The sequence below is a fragment of the Pelophylax lessonae genome (assembly GCF_965119305.1).
Source record: "Pelophylax lessonae genome assembly, chromosome: 3".
NCBI lineage: Eukaryota > Metazoa > Chordata > Amphibia > Anura > Ranidae > Pelophylax > Pelophylax lessonae.
The window spans coordinates 66,544,120-66,561,038 of NC_138770.1; the positions used below are offsets into that span (position 1 = coordinate 66,544,120).

General features: G+C 45.9%; 2 protein-coding genes across 2 annotated transcripts in view; both read left to right on the forward strand.

The window, feature by feature from the left end:
* Nucleotides 1-16,919, forward strand: part of LOC309550328 (uncharacterized protein) — a gene marked incomplete at its 5' end in the record, with an annotated part of 302,387 nt that overhangs the window by 27,725 nt on the left and 257,743 nt on the right. The window lies entirely within an intron of this gene.
* Nucleotides 4,802-6,101, forward strand: LOC309550078 (uncharacterized protein; the record flags this gene model as incomplete). The annotated part of the gene is made up of 2 exons (XM_082250541.1): nt 4,802-5,020; nt 5,109-6,101. 2 exons carry the CDS (start codon nt 4,802-4,804, stop codon nt 5,706-5,708), a joined length of 819 nt encoding a protein of 272 aa, XP_082106667.1. The 3' UTR covers nt 5,709-6,101.

Here is a 16,919-nt window from a genome sequence, read left to right on the forward strand (position 1 = left end):
GTCAGATGCCTATCTTACTTAAGTTCGCCCTAACACTTGTTATTAATATTCCAGGACGTCAATGCCTCTCGTCAATGTCTGGATCGTTGGCCATTCTTTCATACATTGGGCCCGAGCGAGAGCTAGGAGAAGGAGTTATTCCGAGAATATTGGTCTGGATCCACAGGTTTTTCAAGTACAATGGTTTAGCAAGCGGGGCATGTATTGGACGGAATTTTTACCTGAGATTTGTAGGTTATTACAGGTTCTTCCCCCCTCTGATGTTATGATAGTTCATCTGGGGGGGAACGACATTGTTAAGTTCAGGACCCTTGACCTCATATTTAAAATTAGGGATGACATTTTTTTTCTTAGGTCCGCTTATCCAGGGATAAAGTTGGTCTTCTCTGAGGTCATCCCCAGATTAATATGGTTCAAACACCCGCATCTGAAACCGCTTGAAAAAGTTCGGAAGCGGATTAACAAGGCATTAGCTAAATTGTTGGGTAGTGCTGGCATTCTATCCTTTAGGCATTGCGAACTAGAGGGTGGAATTGCCAGTTTATATAGGTGTGATGGTAGTCACCTGTAAGATATTGGGCTTGATATTTTCAACGCCAATCTGGGCACTTGTGCCGAAAAGGCCGCTTGTGGGGTGGTGACAGGAGGGCTTGAGCCTCCTGTCTGTTGGATAATTCTTGGTTGTTATATATATTGGTTTAACCTGGATCGTAGTGGTCGGGTTAATTTTATGTTTATTGATGTTTTAAATTATTTAAACAAGTATTAAACGGCCGCAGCCATTTAAAATCCAGCTTGGTGTGCAGTGTCATCATTTTGTAGATAAGTTAAAGTAATAGAATTTTCATCCTGTCTACTATCCCATGTAATGAAAAAGGGGTTTGAATAAGCCCCTTTTTCTAGATGGGATAGTGACAGGCCAGCTTAGCATTAAGGAATCCATCTTAGCAGGCTTTTAGTGTGAGGAAAGCTGTTGCTAGGTCAGAATAGATAAACAGGTCTACATTAGGTCAGAATAAGCCCCAATCTGAGTGAGAATTCCCTGTAGCTAGGGAGATTAGGCTGATAACCAGTTTTCCCTGCTTTTTCCCGCCTCCAGAGCCTGCCTGTGGGATATTTAAGGGGGCTCAGGATGAGAGGATTTCACTCACCACAAGACAGACTTCACTTCAAGATACCAGCTGTTTCTGTTCCAGTCTAGGAGCCTTCCCGGGATGAGTCTTCTCCGTCGTCTTATCGAGCGGGCCGGTGAGGAGGGAGCAGAAGATTGGATACAGAAGTGCCTGGCCATGCCGTCCTCTTCGGGTCAAGCTGTGCCACCGGGAGCCACTGTTCGTCCTTCCCCTGTGATGGAGCCCGCCGCCGGATCAAGCTTCGGAGCGGATGTCGTCAGGGCAAGAGGTCGTAGGGCATCGTCGTCACCGGAACCGGACGAAGAGGACCGTTCGTCTGAAGTGCGCAGGCGTGGTACGCCTAGACCTTCCGGGTCAGATGCCATTCTGGCGAAGAGGAGGCGGGCTCCGCGCCGCCGTTTCTCCCCGTCCAGCGTCGCCAGGACCGAACCGAGGCAGCCCCCACGTCCTTCACCCAGGAGAGCGGAGAGAGGCAGGTCGGCCTCACGCACTGTCGGCGGGCTGGCCGCAGCCGCAGCAGCCAGAGCGGGATCGTCAGGCTCCGGATCGTCCGCCCCTCCAGGGGCAAGGTGAGACTGCTAACATTTATCACCCTCTTGCTCCAGTAATTGTGTCTGATAACCAGTTTTCCCTGCTTTTTCCCGCCTACAGAGCCTGCCTGTGGGATATTTAAGGGGGCTCAGGATGAGAGGATTTCACTCACCTCAAGACAGACTTCACTTCAACATACCAGCTGTTTCTGTTCCCCCCCCCCTCCCCTTTTGTTTGTCGCGGCCAGTTTTTACTTGTAGGGTCAACTTTGCGTAGTGCGAAGGGGGACGATATGGTGATGTAATTGATTTATTACAAGATATTCATGTGTTGTGGATAATTCTTGGTTGTTATACATATTGGTTTAACCTGGATCGTAGTGGTCGGGTTAATTTTATGTTTATTGATGTTTTAAATTATTTAAACAAGTATTAAACGGCCGCGGCCTTTTAAAATCAAGCTTGGTGTGCAGTGTCACCATTTTGTAGATAAGTTAAAGTAATACAATTTAAGTCCTGTCTACTATCCCATTCAAAGAAGCCTTCTCACAATTTGTAATAATAGTGCCATCAGCATCCTTGACAAAGGAGCTGGGCACAGTGATGAGGTTGATTGGACAGAACCCAACAGAGGCAGAGCTGCAGGACATGATCAATGAAGATGCAGATGGTAAGTCCTGTACAAAGGCAAAATCGAATGAGGACTTGGCAACAGAGGGGGCAATCTAACTAAGATCTACAGGATGTAATCCAGTTGTGAGTGTGGCTTTCACAAAATTGATGTCATTGACTTGCACTGTCTCTCAATTTATGCTATTCTGGTAAACATTTGAACTACGGCTTATACAGGTCTTGTCTCTTTGCAGGCAAGGGAACAATTGACTTCCCTAAATTATTAAATATGGTAAGGCAAACGAAAGACACTGAAGAGGCAATAAGAGAAGTATTGCGTTTCATTGGCAAGGTAATGGCAAGCGGGGCGCAGAACGTGCCCACTACATGGGATTGTGGTTGCCGAAATGTTCATTTAATAAAGTTTTCAAGAAAAAACTTTGAATGTGTCTTTAAGCCGAGCGCGGCGCGCACGGGGCTCTCGGGCGGGAGAAACGTGACTTTGCGCCATAGGCTGACACGTGACCTTCTAGAACTTTCGGTCACGTGGTCAAACAGGCCTATATAAGCGGCTGCATGAGGGCTCCGGGCACAGTTGGTCGAGTACGGCGCAGCGAGCTCATCGGGCTATAATACAGAGCTATAATACTGAGCTCGTTCGCCGGAAAAGCCATGAAGACGCTGGTCCGAAGAGTCCTGGAGAAGGCAGCGGAAGACGGCGGAGAAGACTGGCTGAGAAGATGCCTCGGCCTATTGGGCGAAGACTCCGGAGAAGAAGCGGTCGGAGCTCCGGCAAGGGAAGAAGAGTTGGACCAGGCGCCGGAGCAAGAAGGAAGACCGGAGGAAGCCTGGACACCGGCGGGGTCAAGACAAGGCCAGATAGCGGAAGCGGCGTCAAGGGACCCTTCAAGTCTGAGGAGGATTCGGCTTCAAGCAAGCGGCTAGTCTGAAGGGGTACGAAGTCTTCCATCAAGTCTGCCAAGGAGTCGGCTTCAATCAAGCAGGAAGATACAGCGGAGCATCCCGCCCGCCCGGCCAGCAGCGGAGCCCGAGGAGTCCTTCCGGAGCCCGGAGGCGGAGGGTGCCGCTAGGACGGGTCGGCAGGCGGAGGCAGAAGACCCCAGAAGAAGAGAAGAAGGGCGTCACCTTCCCCGGCTCGGAGCAGCGGCAGGAGGGAGAGAGCGCAAGGATGCGGCGCGGCTGGGCAGAGTGCATCCCCCCGGGTGAGTGCTGGCCGTGGGCGGCCCTTCAGTGAGGCTCGGTCAGTATCGGGACTCAGGCCGTCGCAGGGGGATGTTGGAGTTCCCCCTGTGCTGCAGGAGGCACCGCCCACCACCCTCTCCGGATTGGAGGCCTCTGGGGAGCATCACTTGCCCATGCCTGCTGCTGTTCAGCCCTCTCAAGCCGGTGAGTTATCACAGCAGTTGCTGTCATAACTGTTGTCAGCTATTTCGAATATTAATGAGAGGTAAGCTGTAAATGTTCCTCAGGTACCTCCGGTGGCAAGAGTTTGGTCAGATCCAGTGGCTAGCAATTCTATATTCAATGTTGCTGATACTGTTGATCCCACTCTTGCAAAGGAAGGATCAGTTCATAGTATGCCTGCTACATGTTACAAGGAAGCTTTACCGCGTGAAATCTCTCCTTTGGGATTTCACTTGTCCAATGTAACTAAAGAAAAGATATGGAGAGGTGAATTTATAGACTTATTCCCTTTACTACCTAATTCAAAATCTGAAAAGAGAGATGATTCTGATGACAGACGCAAATTTCCTCCTAAATCATTTTATAACTGGCTACAAGCCTTTTGTATATTTTCAGCAGTACTGGGAGAGAAACAGCCAGATAAATATAGTGGTTTATTTCAACACCTGGAGAACATCCTAGAGGCCTACAGAAATTTTGGGGGCTTCGGTTGGTTCTCATATGATGAGTCATTCCGCCAAAAGATGGCTGTTTATCCCAGCCTTAAATGGGGGATGAAAGATGTTGGTTTATGGCTGAACCTCATTTCTCCGCAGAAGCCAGTCTTCACAAAACAACCAGGAACAGCGCCTGTCAGCAGTAGTCTCAGTTTATGAAAAAGGCGTATGCTATGCCTTCAATGAATCTTCATGCAAATGGTCAACATCATGCCGTTACAGGCATGAATGTTCTTTTTGTTTCGGCAGTCATCCGGTTGTGAAGTGTTTTAAAAGATCTTTCACTCAATCTAAGGATAATCCCAAAAGCATCCACTCCAGTGAAACTGGAAAAAATGCACCAGTGGTTACTCCTGTATCCAAACAGGGAGAAAGCTAAATTATTGTTGGATGGTTTTGCTAATGGTTTCAAAATTCCTCGTTTTTTAGGTACTGGCTGTACAGCGGTAAGTAACTTAAAATCAGTTGTGATACATAAAGAGGTGGTGGCTCCCGCCCTTCCCAGCGCTTCAGGGAGCAAGGAGGGGGCAGAGCAGTGAGATGGGAGAACCAAGCGATCTGCAGGGTTCAATCAGTTCTCAGTGTTGGAGGCGCCAGGGGACAGATGCTGCATCCACCTAAATTTAACCTGACAGAAGAGCAGATTGAAGAATTCAAAGAGGCCTTCTCACAATTTGCTGCAAGTATGCCATCACCATCCTTGACAAAGGAGCTGGGCACAGTGATGAGGTTGATTGGAGAGAACCCAACAGAGGCAGAGCTGCAGGACATGATCAATGATGTAGATGCAGATGGCGAGGGAATAATTGACTTCCCTAAATTCGTGACTATGATTGCAAGGAAAATAAAAGACACTGAAGAGAAAATCGGAGAAGCATGCCGTTTGATTGAAAAGCCTGATAACCTGACAGAAGAGCAGATTGAAGCTCTGCATCGTGGAGTGTGAAGGAAAAATCTACTCCAGTTCCATGTGGGGCGTATGCAAAACAGTCCTCATAAAGTCCTCGATACAACTCAGCATGGACAGTTTTGAGGAAGACTTCAAACCTTTTGAAGACAGCCAGTTCCCTACCAATTTCAAGCGCCTGAACGATCTCACCAAAGTGATCGACTTGAGTAAGATCAAGGATGAAAAGAGAATGTCCAAAATTAGAAATTTGATTCGCGAGCAAGAAGAAGACACTAGCATCGACGATGGAGAAACTGCACTTGGGATGACCACTGGACCCGACGAATTCGGAAACTTGCAAAATCCATCAAATGCCATGTCTAAACGCTTTGGGGGGTTTGTCAAGGGAAAATACAGCTATAGGAAAATCATGTGCCCGTCGAAAGACCTTCAGAAGCGCTATGGTGGCTTCATAGGTGTTCGAAAATCAGCCAGAAAATGGAACAACCAGAAAAGATTTAGTGAGTTTCTGCGGCAGTACTTGGGGATTACCACACGTTCGGCTGAATATGACAGTTTTACTAATGATATGAATGAACTGGATGAGCAAAATGAGATCTGAGACTTGAAGCCCGTTGATGCACATAGTTGATTTAGAACTACGAAGGCACAAAGTCAACCACCACCTTAGAGTATAATTTAAGAAGCCCTCACCAGTGTCATTGGTATTTTGGAACCATGCCTAGTGGATGTATGCCGTACAGCTCGAATCATTATCTTAAAATAGATGACATCTTGGTGAATATTTGGCAAAACTGGGAAGTAAAAAAGGGTGGTATTAAGAAGTAAAAAAATAAAAATAATAAATCTGCTGTTTTAATGTATGATCCAATACCCTTTTCCTTATATTTTGTAAATATATGACACGTATACTACATGCAATAGGGTTTGACATTGTCATTTGAAACCTGAGTTGCAATTTCAACTGGCCTATAGTAATTAAACATTTACTTGATATTTATATAAAAAAAAAAAATAAAGAGGTGGTTCGGGAGAAGTTGATAAAAGAGATTTCAGCCGGAAGGATTGCAGGTCCTTTTCTTTCTCCACCTTTTAAGGATTTTAGGGTTTCACCGTTGGGATTGGTGCCAAAAAAGGAGCCAAACTCCTATCGCTTGATCCATCATTTATACTTTCCCAAAGGTGATTCCTTAAATGATGAAATTGACCCTGAATTGGCTACAGTTTCGTATGCCACTTTTGATGAGGCTATTCATTTGATTAGAAAATTTGGTCAAGGAGTATTGTTAGCTAAATCAGATATTCAGTCTGCATTTAGGCTCCTACCCATCTCTTCTGATGCATTTAATTCTTTAGGTTTTTGCTTTGAAGAATTGTTCTTTTATGACATGTGTCTTCCAATGGGATGTTCGTTGTCCTGCGGATATTTCGAAGCATTTGCAACATTCCTACAGTGGGTGGTTGTTTATGAGTCTGGATTTGATGGGATTATCCACTATCTGGATGACTTCCTTTTTGTCGGTCCTCCAGATTCTCCAATATGTTTTTGGATGTTGCAATTGTTTTTGAAGATTATGCAGGGCTTCGGCGTTCCGATTGCGCAAGAAAAGACATGTCTTCCTTCCACTAGGGTGGAGTTTTTAGGTATAGGCATTGATACCGAGAGATTACAGTTCCAAATTCCAGCAGATAAGATATCCCGTTTGTTATCAACAATATCTAATTTTCTCCGTAGAAAAAAAATTTTGCTTAAAGAGATTCAATCTTTTCTTGGTTTGTTAGCCTAGAGTCATGCCGGTTGGCAGGATTTTTTCTAGACGAATAGCATTAGCAACCTCAGGTTTAAAATCCCCGTTTTCCCATATTAGGGTTACGGCCGATATTAAAGCAGACCTGTTAGTGTGGTCTCAATTTTTATTGGATTTTAATGGCATGTCTTTTTTCCAGGATGATTTTGTCTACTCAGCAAATATGGAGCTGTTAACAGATGCAGCAGGATCGCGAGGTTTTGCGGCCATTTGGAAGACACTGGTGCTGTGGTTCCTGGCCGCCGGCGTGGTTTGTTAACAAAATTACAAAAAATATTGTTCTTCTTGAACTGTTTCCAATCCTGGTAGCATTTGAGCTTTGGGGTTCTCAATTTGCTAATAGGCGGATTTTGATCCATACTGATAACAAAGGGGTTATCTTCGCTGTGAACTGTCTAGCTTCTAAATCAATATTGGTTATTAATTTGCTGCGACATTTTGTTTTACTCTGTCTGAAACTTAACATCTGGGTAAAAGCTAGGCATGTTCAGGGGAAAGACAATGTTATAGCTGACGCGTTATCTCGTTTCCAGATGACGCGTTTCCGTCAGCTCTTACCAGAAGCGGACCCGGAAGGGTTTGTGTGCCCGAGTCACCTTTGGGAATTGATCTAACTCTAATCTCTAATGCAATTAAAAAATCCATTGCACCAAAAACATGGATTGATTATTCAATTGCATGGAAAAGGTGGTTGGATTTCAATAATAACATTGGACTGTCAGGTTTTTCCCCGTCAGAGCTAACAATTTTAGCTTTTCTTTGCACACTTTTTCAATCCGAGCATTCGTATAGTCACATAAATAAAATTTTGGCGGGTGTGTCCTTTTTCTTTAAACTTTATCATTTTCCTGCATGTAACACTTACTTTACTGTACGTCAAGCCTTGAAGGGCTATAAACTGGGAAATCTCAGACCAGATGCTCGTAGGCCGATAACGGTGGACATTCTAAAGAAGGTTTGTCTTGCAACTTCTATGGTTTGTTCATCTGATTACGAGTCACTATTGTTCCATACAGCTTTTATTTTAATGTTTTTTGCTGCATTACGTATTTCGGAGTTGTTACCTGATAATAAGTTAGGCCTTTCTGGTCTGGGTTTTCCGGATGTTGTTCTTTCGGATGCATGTGCAAATATTTTTATTAGTAGTTCAAAAACATATTTCCGGTAGGGGTCAATGGCTCAACTTGCAGGCTTGTGGCGACTCCATTATTTGCCCAGTTCTTATCCTGAGAAAATATCTTTCCAAAAGGCCTTCTGTTAATGGTAATTTTTTGGTTCATATTAATGGTGTCCTTTTGACTAAATTTCAATTTTCAGCAGTTTTCAAGCGCTGTTTAGCAATACTTGGTCTAGCTCAATTCAAATTTTCATCCCATTCTTTCCGTATTGGAGCCGCCACAGAGGCTGCTAGGTTGGGTCTTGATGTTTCCCTCATTAAGCGTTTGGGTAGATGGGACTCTCATAGGTTTGGCCTGTATATCCGACCTAATTTATCTCTTTAAATCCTCTTAGGTTCTAGGCAGTGCATTTGGATCGTTGGACACATTTATTTATTGGGCCCATAAGAGAGCGAGCCAACGGTGCTATACAGCTAATTTATCTTTACCTTCTTCATCCTTTAAGATTCTTTGGATGGGCTTGAGAGGTATACAATGGTCTAGTGTTTTTATGCATATTTCTAGGTTATCTCAGCTGTGGCCTTCACCTTCGTTGATAATTATTCATTTGGGTGGTAACGATGTCGGTAAACTTAAAACGTTAGAGTTGATGTTAATGATAAAGCGTGATTTAGTTTTATTAAAATCTTTATTTCCTGGTGTTTCTGTGGTATTCTCAGAAATGGTGCCTCGATTGATATGGTTGGTATCGCCTGAACTTCGTTCACTCGATAAGATTCGGAGGAGAATTAATCATTCAATTGCAAAATTCGCTCCATCGGTTAGTATTTTTTCGTATCGTCACGTGGACTTCGAAGGCGGTTTGTCGGGTTTATACAGACAAGACGGCGTTCACCTGTCAAAAGTTGGCCTTGATATTTTTAATTTAGGCTTGCAGAATATGATTGAAATGGCCGCGGTGCTGGGTTAGGCCGCATTTTGTTTGCAACAAAATACGGCTGGTGGGGACTTCTGATTTATTTATTTATTTATTGATTCGCTTGAGTTTTTTATGACTAAGCGATAATTTTATTTACATATTTATTTGGATTTTGAAGTATTCAATATTTATTCGTATTTTGATTAATAAAGACATTTGAGTATTTATTTATTTATTCAATTATTTATTCATTAATTATTTATTTATTTATTTTATGCCAATAAAAGTGCCGCGGCCATTTAATTACCAATAAATTATGTTGGTTTTTATTTATTGGTTATATTTATATGATAAGTGCAGTCTACATTCCCATGTCTTATCTTTAACATTGCACTCTAAGCAATTGCATGGCGTCCAAGCGATCTGCTGTGGGTGTCAATGTTATCTTGACACCCTGAAACAGATGAAAGAACTCCGTGCATTTGCCAGGATGTTAACACCCATGCCATGTTCAGGTGCAGAGAAAGGGTCCTGCACCATTTTGGGGTATGCAATTTAAGCCATACAAAAATGTGTCTGAAATCGCACCACACAGTCGTTGCATGTGATCCGCACAGAAATGCAGTGTGATTTCTGTGCAAATCGCATGTGGTTTTACCACTCGTGTGAACCTAGCTTTAAAGGAGTTGTGAAACACTGGTAGAGCCACAAAATTGCCACTATTTTCTCACAGTAAGGTTGAGTCTCCTTCAGCAAAGACTGGTTTACAGAACTGTGGCTGCATTCTGGGCAATCAAGTAAAACAGTTCTGAAGTTTACAGGGTTTCTCCCATTGTATGTGATGTGGGAATGAATTTAGGGATATTTGAATTTACTACATTTGAAGATCAAGCTTTTCAGCTAAAGCAGTGGGTTGGGACAATAACATTGCTAGTTGAGGTGAACAAAATACGGCTGTGAGGACCTGACTAGTTTCACTCCAGGGTGCCACTACGGCACTGAGCGCATATCCACTTCTAAAGAATGAAAAGAAAGGGGTGCTTTTATAGCCCCCCATTTCTTTATGGGATGGCGGCATGGGGAAGTGAAAAGAAAATTTAGGAACTTTAATTTCAGTCAGTATGAGGCCTAGTCAGCTGGCCTGTCAGGCATTTCTGCTGGGACAGTTGAACTTTTGACCCAGGTTATACAGTTTTAAGTTTCCCGCCTAGCAGAGGGTTGGTAGCTAGGTAGATGTGAAGTCTAGTGTCTGTTCCCGCTTTTTTATCAGCTGTAACTGGGCAGTTTTGCGCGTGGAGCTTCGCTCCCGCTCAAATATCCCGCCGTTTTCCTCAAAAACTGGTTCTGTCCAGCTCCAGTGAGGCTTATTTAAACAAGTGGCCGCGGGGCTCCGGGTCACTTTTCACCACAAGAGCTTGAAGTTCGTTCCCCAGCATGAGTCTCATCAGGCAATTAATTGAAAAAGCGGGCGCAGAAGGTGGCGAGGAATGGATACGACGGTGTCTGGAATTACCTCTACAAGAACGAATAGCGGTGTCATCAGCGGGAGAAGCCGTCGGTCAACTTCATTCATCAGCAGCGTGGGATGTGCCGGAGGAAGAGAGCGCCAGTGAGGACACATCTTACTCGGTGGAAGTCGGCGGAAGAATGTCCGGTTCCTCGCGCATGCGCAGTATAGTGGCTTCGGTCACGTCCGGTCCGGAGGAGGGATCGGCGAAGCGTCGAAGGATGCCCCGGAAACGATACTCGCCAACACCCAGAAGAACTCCCGACGAAACATCGATACACCGATCACCTCGCAGAAGAGGAGGACAAAAGACTTCTCGCAGCCGTCCGGAGCCCCCCGCTCGTCTCAACACCCCCCTGGGCACAGGGCATCAGAAGAAGATGCAGGACCAGCAGCAAGATGGAGGTCCTCCACTACAGCCACCAGGGATGCATCGGCTCCTATCCAAGCTGAGGCATCAGCTTCTGTAACTCCGGGTGAGTCCCCTACCCCCAACGAGATGATGTCCTTAATGTGTAATATGCTTGAGGAATTTAAATCTTTCACTAACCATTTTAAAAGTCAAGCAATTCCTGCTACTGAAGCTAGTGTCTGGGTGCCGCCATCTAGTGGCGATACACAAGGTCAAGCAGCTGTTTCTTTTGATTTGGCTCAGAGTCAAAACCTCCCTGAGACATGTTTGAGAGAGCCTTTTGTATGTGAGATTTCACCGCTTGGTTTTCACCTCTCAGATCCCATTAAGGATAAATATGGCAAGGCGCTTTTATCGATGTTTTATCATTACTCCCATCGGCTAAGGAATTTGTGTCCAAGGCTGATAAAAAAAGAGGAAGATGAGAGGAGGAGACCGATAACGAAGTCTTTCAACAACTGGCTTCAAGCTTTTTTGATTTTCTCTAGTGTTTTTTGTGAGAAATATCCTCAGAAAAGCGTAGGATTATTCCAACACATAGATATTGTCCTTGAGGCATATAAAAATTCTGGAGGGTCCGCATGGTTTTCATACGACGTAGCGTTCAGACAAAAATTGTCTGTCCAACCGTCTTTAAAATGGGGGGTAAAAGATGTGGGACTCTGGTTGGACCTATTTTTACCCCAGCGGTCCTTTCTGCCAAAGCAAACAGTTGTCCCCCAACAACCCAATATGCAGTCCTTCAGAAAAGGCATCTGTTTTAATTTTAATGAGACAGCATGCAAATGGCCAGGAACGTGTAAATTCAAGCACGAGTGTGCTTTCTGTTCAGGCTCACACCCATTATTCAAATGTTTTAAAAGATTGGCAACCACACAACAGGGAGGTGTTCAAAAAGGCTTCCACGCCAGTGAAGTTGGCAGAAATGCTGCCGTGGCTCCTCAGGTATCCAAACAGGGAGAAAGCACAATTACTAATTGATGGTTTCGCTTTTGGTTTTTTGTTACCTGCCTTTAGAGGCACAGGTTGTATTATTCATAAGAATTTAAGATCCGTTGAAGGCTTACAAGCCATTGTAGCCAGGAAGATTGCTCTAGAGCTGCAGGAGGGTAGATTTGCTGGCCCCTTCTCAGAGCCACCTTTTGCGAATTTCAGAATTTCACCACTGGGCATAGTCCAGAAAAAGAAACCTAACACATATCGTTTAATCCATCACTTATCCTTCCCTGTTAATGATTCTTTAAACGATATTGATGCTAACCTGTCTTCAGTGCAGTATGCAACATTTGAGGACGCTTTGGAAAGGCTGAGATTCGCTGGCAAGGGTGCTCTGTTAGCAAAGGCGGACATCAAGTCTGCCTTCAGGCTTTTACCAATCCACCCTAGTTCTTTTAACTCTTTGGGTTTTTATTTTAATGATCAGTATTTTTTCGATAAGTGTCTCCCGATGGGATGTTCATTATCCTGTTTTTTATTTGAAACCTTTTCCGCCTTCTTAGAATGGGTAGTAGCTCAAATATCTGGTTCTCATTTATTAGTGCATTACCTGGACGATTTTCTTTTTATTGGTCCCCAAGCTTCTTCTACATGTGCTATGTTATTAAATTTTTTTTTCAAAATATGTAATCTTTTTGGGGTCCCGCTGGCCCTGGAAAAAAATGTTTTTCCTTCCACGTCATTCGTTTTTCTAGGAATTACAATTGACACAGACCGTATGGAATTTAGGCTTCCAGAGGACAAAATTGACAACCTTCGCAGATCCCTTCTGATCACGGTGCGACGGAGAAAGGTTTGCCTAAAAGAGCTACAATCCCTCTTGGGTTTGCTAGCTTTCGCTTCGAGAGTAATTCCGGTAGGTAACATTTTTTCAAGGAGAATTTATGCTGCTATCTCTGGTTTCAAATCACCATCTTCTCATGTAAGGATCTCAGCTGATTTAAAAGAAGATCTGCTAGTTTGGGTATAATTCCTCCTTTTCTTCAATGGTGCTTCTGTTTGGCAGGAGCAGTTTGTTGTGGACAAGGATTTTTTGTTATTCACTGATGCTGTGGGATCTAAAGGTTTTGCGTCCATCTTTCTGGATGCCTTATTTAAAAAGAATTTGGCTTGGTCACACATTAATAAAATACTAGCGGGTATTTCCTTTTTTAATAAACTTCGCAATCAGCCGGCCTGCTTATCCTATTTTTCAGTAAGACAGGCCTTGAAAGGTTATCGGAAACTACATTTTAAGGTGGATGACAGACAACCCATCTCTGTAGACCTGTTTGTTAAACTATGTGGGGTCTTAGAGAGGGTTTGTTTCTCCAGATATGAAACTAGCATGTTTAGGGCAGCGTTTGCTGTAATGTTCTTTGCAGCACTTAGGATTTCGCAACTAATTCCGGATAAAAAATTACGTTGTTCAGGTTTAAGGATTCAAGACATTAATTTCTCCTCATCCAGCGTTAGTATATTTTTGTCCCATTCCAAAACAGACCAGTTGGGTGTAGGAAAAATAATTTTGCTTCACGAGTTTAAAAATTCAAAAATTTGCCCGGTCTTACTTTTAAAAGAATTTATTTTGCAAAGACCCTGTGTTAGTGATGTTTTATTTATTCATGTATCAGGTAAACATCTGTCCCGCTTTCAATTTGCAGCAGTTCTGAGAATGTGTTTAAAGTCTCTGAATTTGAGCTCGGCTAAAATAACATCCCATTCTTTTCGTATTGGGGCAGCCACTGAGGCTACTAGGTTGGGGATGAATGTTGAATCAGTTAAACAGATTGGTAGGTGGGCATCTGACTGCTACAAGTCCTACATCCGCCCTAATACTTGTGTTTAATTTACAGGAAACCAGCTAACAGTCTGGATCATAGGCCATTCTTTCTTTCATTGGGCCCTTCATCGCGCTAGGAGGAGAGTCTACTCTTTTGGTTCAGCAAGCGTGGCATGATCTGGGCGGAATTGGTTCCATTCATATCTAAGATAACTGGTTCTTATCCTCACCCTAGTACTTTAGTTATACATTTGGGAGGTAACGATGTCGGGCGTGTAAAGACTTTAGATTTACTGTTCCAAATCCGGGACGATCTTAGTTACAACCAAAATCAATTTCCAAACACCCGCCTGGTATTTTCTGAAGTTATTCCACGCCTGACATCTTTTACGTACCACAGTTTAAAACCAATTAAAAAAATTAGAAAACGTTTAAATAGGGGCCTCGCTAAGTTATTAAAAGATCTAGGGATTATGTCTTACAGACATGCTGAACTGGAAGGAGGCATACCGGGTTTATATTGGAGAGATGGTATACATCTCTCAGACATAGGCTTGGACATCTTTAATAACAATCTGGGCTCTTGTATAGAGCTGGCCGCGTGTTGGATGTGTGGGGACAGGCGGAAAGTTTCCGCCTGTCTTGTGGGTAATGTTTTCGAAGTTTAATTTATTTGTCAACCTGAGCCGTGGTGGCTAGGTTGTGTTTATGTGATGAAGTTTTTTATCTGTAAATAAAGTTGAAAAGGGGGGGGGGGCGTGACCGGAAGCCGATGAAGGAGGACGCCAGGAACGAGAGCTCCGAGCTCCCAAACCCAATCTACCACCATCCCTCGCTCTTTAAACCATCTAGAGCCATTAAAGTCTTCCACCTTACATTGCTGCACTTGCCCAGCACTCCAGGGAGATTTTTACCGCAACCAGCAGCCTGATTGGCACCCGTGAGCGGGTGCGGCCTACCTATAGGCGGAAGCCGCGGCCTTTCCTGAGGAGGCCGTCCGCATCCACGGCCCTGCGCCATCGAGCATCCTCTGGACGAAAGGCCCTGATAGACCAGGCTCACAACCATCCACTCGGTGGGGTTAGGAGAAGATTCTTCCCAGCCGTGATGGAAGGCCACATCTGAGGAGAGCCCCAATACCATTGCTCCTAATCCTCATCAATCCTCCTACACCACGTTTCAAGGGGGGGTTAAAAACACTCCAGAGTGACTCATCCAGGCTCCTGGGACCAATATTGCCCGGAATTGGGAGGATTGGACCCTACTCAGCGGATCGTAGAACCGAGGCCTACAGAGATACAGAAGCCGCGGCCTTTCCTGAATCGGAGCCCGACCGCGGACTCGGGGACCCGGTAAGGCCTACCTACACCTGGGACTTCCTAGCATCTCCCTAGCACCCACACGCCCTTACACATATCTACGGCTCCCCACAGACAGGATCCCATTACTGACCTCACAAGCCTCCCCAAGCTGAGCCGGCCGCCATCTTGGCTGCATTAGGGGACACAGACTCAAAGCAGGCCGCAGTCTCCTAACTCAACTCCCCATCCCCCCCTAACCTAGAGCTCTTTTAGCGGCTGCACACCTACATAGCCCGCTAATCCCCGTGAGGAATCGCAGGAAGCTTGGCCCCAGTGGCCCATGGCTGCAAACTTGTAAAGGAGGAGAAAATACCCTCCTGCCCCAGCAGCAGTTTCTGGACTCTCTGCCCTCAGTGTATGTGTATGTATATGTGTTCCAACAGGCAGGGCATATGCCATCTATAAGTGAGCTAGCTTCAATCCACCGTTTAAGTCCTCAGATCAGGACTGCTTGAGGGGGGCATGTCCTGGACATGGCGGAGTGAGGACATGTGCTGAGCAAGCTCCGGCCATCTCCCTTGTACCTAACGTGCTTTAATACCGTTCTAGAGCCACAGAAATGAGCACCAGTCATCGGCGGAGGTCGCGGAAGCCCTTACGTACTTCTCCGCGCTCAGACATCCACCGCTTCTTCCCCGGGACCCGTTCAGCTTCTGCTCGTGCCCAGACCACCAGCCCGCGTTCTGTTCCAGCAGCAGCTACCACGATGTCAAGCGCACCTTCCTCCCCTGCTGCTTCTGTTCGGTCGGAACCATGGACTCTCCCGGGCACGCCTCGCCCTCTTCCCTCATCACCCGCGCCCCCCCAGACGCCTTTGGGAGCCGGGATGGAGGCCGACCTTAGGGCTTTGATCCAGGCCCTGCCCACGAAACATGACATGGAGGCCATGGTGCTCCAAGTGGAGGAGGCACACAACAGGGACTTCCAGGCGGTGAGGTCGGATATTCAACAACTGTCGGACCGGGTCACGGTCGGGAAGACGTCCATCGCTTCCCTTGAGGTACGTGTGGCCCAGCTGGAGCAGGGACAGAAATCGCAGGCGCAGCATGTCACCTCGCTGCAGCTTAAAATGGAGGAAATGGAGGACCGCAGTCGGAGGAATAACCTGCGGCTAAGGGGCTTGCCTGAAGCCACTGGGCAAGAATCTCTACAGCCTACTATGCTAGCCCTGTGCCACCGTCTTGTGCCTTCCATACCGCAAGCTGATCTTGAATTTGACAGGGTGCACCGTGCCCTGGGCCCGCGATCAACGGATATGGACAGACCCCGTGATGTCATTTGCCGGCTGCACAGGTATTCCCACAAGGAGATGATCATGTGGCAAGCTTGGGAGGTTGGTGACATTGATTTTTATGGTGCAAGGGTCAGAATCCTCCCTGACCTCTCTCGTGCTACACTGTAGTGGAGGGCTCTGCTGCGCCCACTCCTTGAAAAAATCAGACAGGCGGGCTGCACGTATAGATGGGGGTTTCCTATCTCCCTGACTGTGCGTAAAGGCACATCCTCGTTCACGCTCCACCATCCTGATGACCTCCCGGCTCTCTTCGGATTCCTGGAGATTGCTCAGATCCCTGTCCCAAATTGGCTGCAACATCTACCGAGCCCACCTCGCAGATCGTTTGGCGGTGTTAACCGTGGCGGAGGCCTCCCGCCGCGGACGCCGCGCAGTCGGCGAAGGCTGGATCCTGCTACTCCACAAGAGGCGAGAGAGGACTGATCCTGCCATTCTACGGCCCCTTTTGTCACCACCGTGATGCCTTGACTAGCCCCCTTTTTCTTCATAGCTTGCTCCTATACAGTTACCCGAGGTGAGCTGCCACTGACTCCCGGGCCACCTGAGCGTGGACTTCCCTGTTCCCGGGTCCCTGCCGCCTCTGTGCTACCCCTTTCCCCACACTGCAGATTTGTACTTGCCCCTGGTCTCTTGGT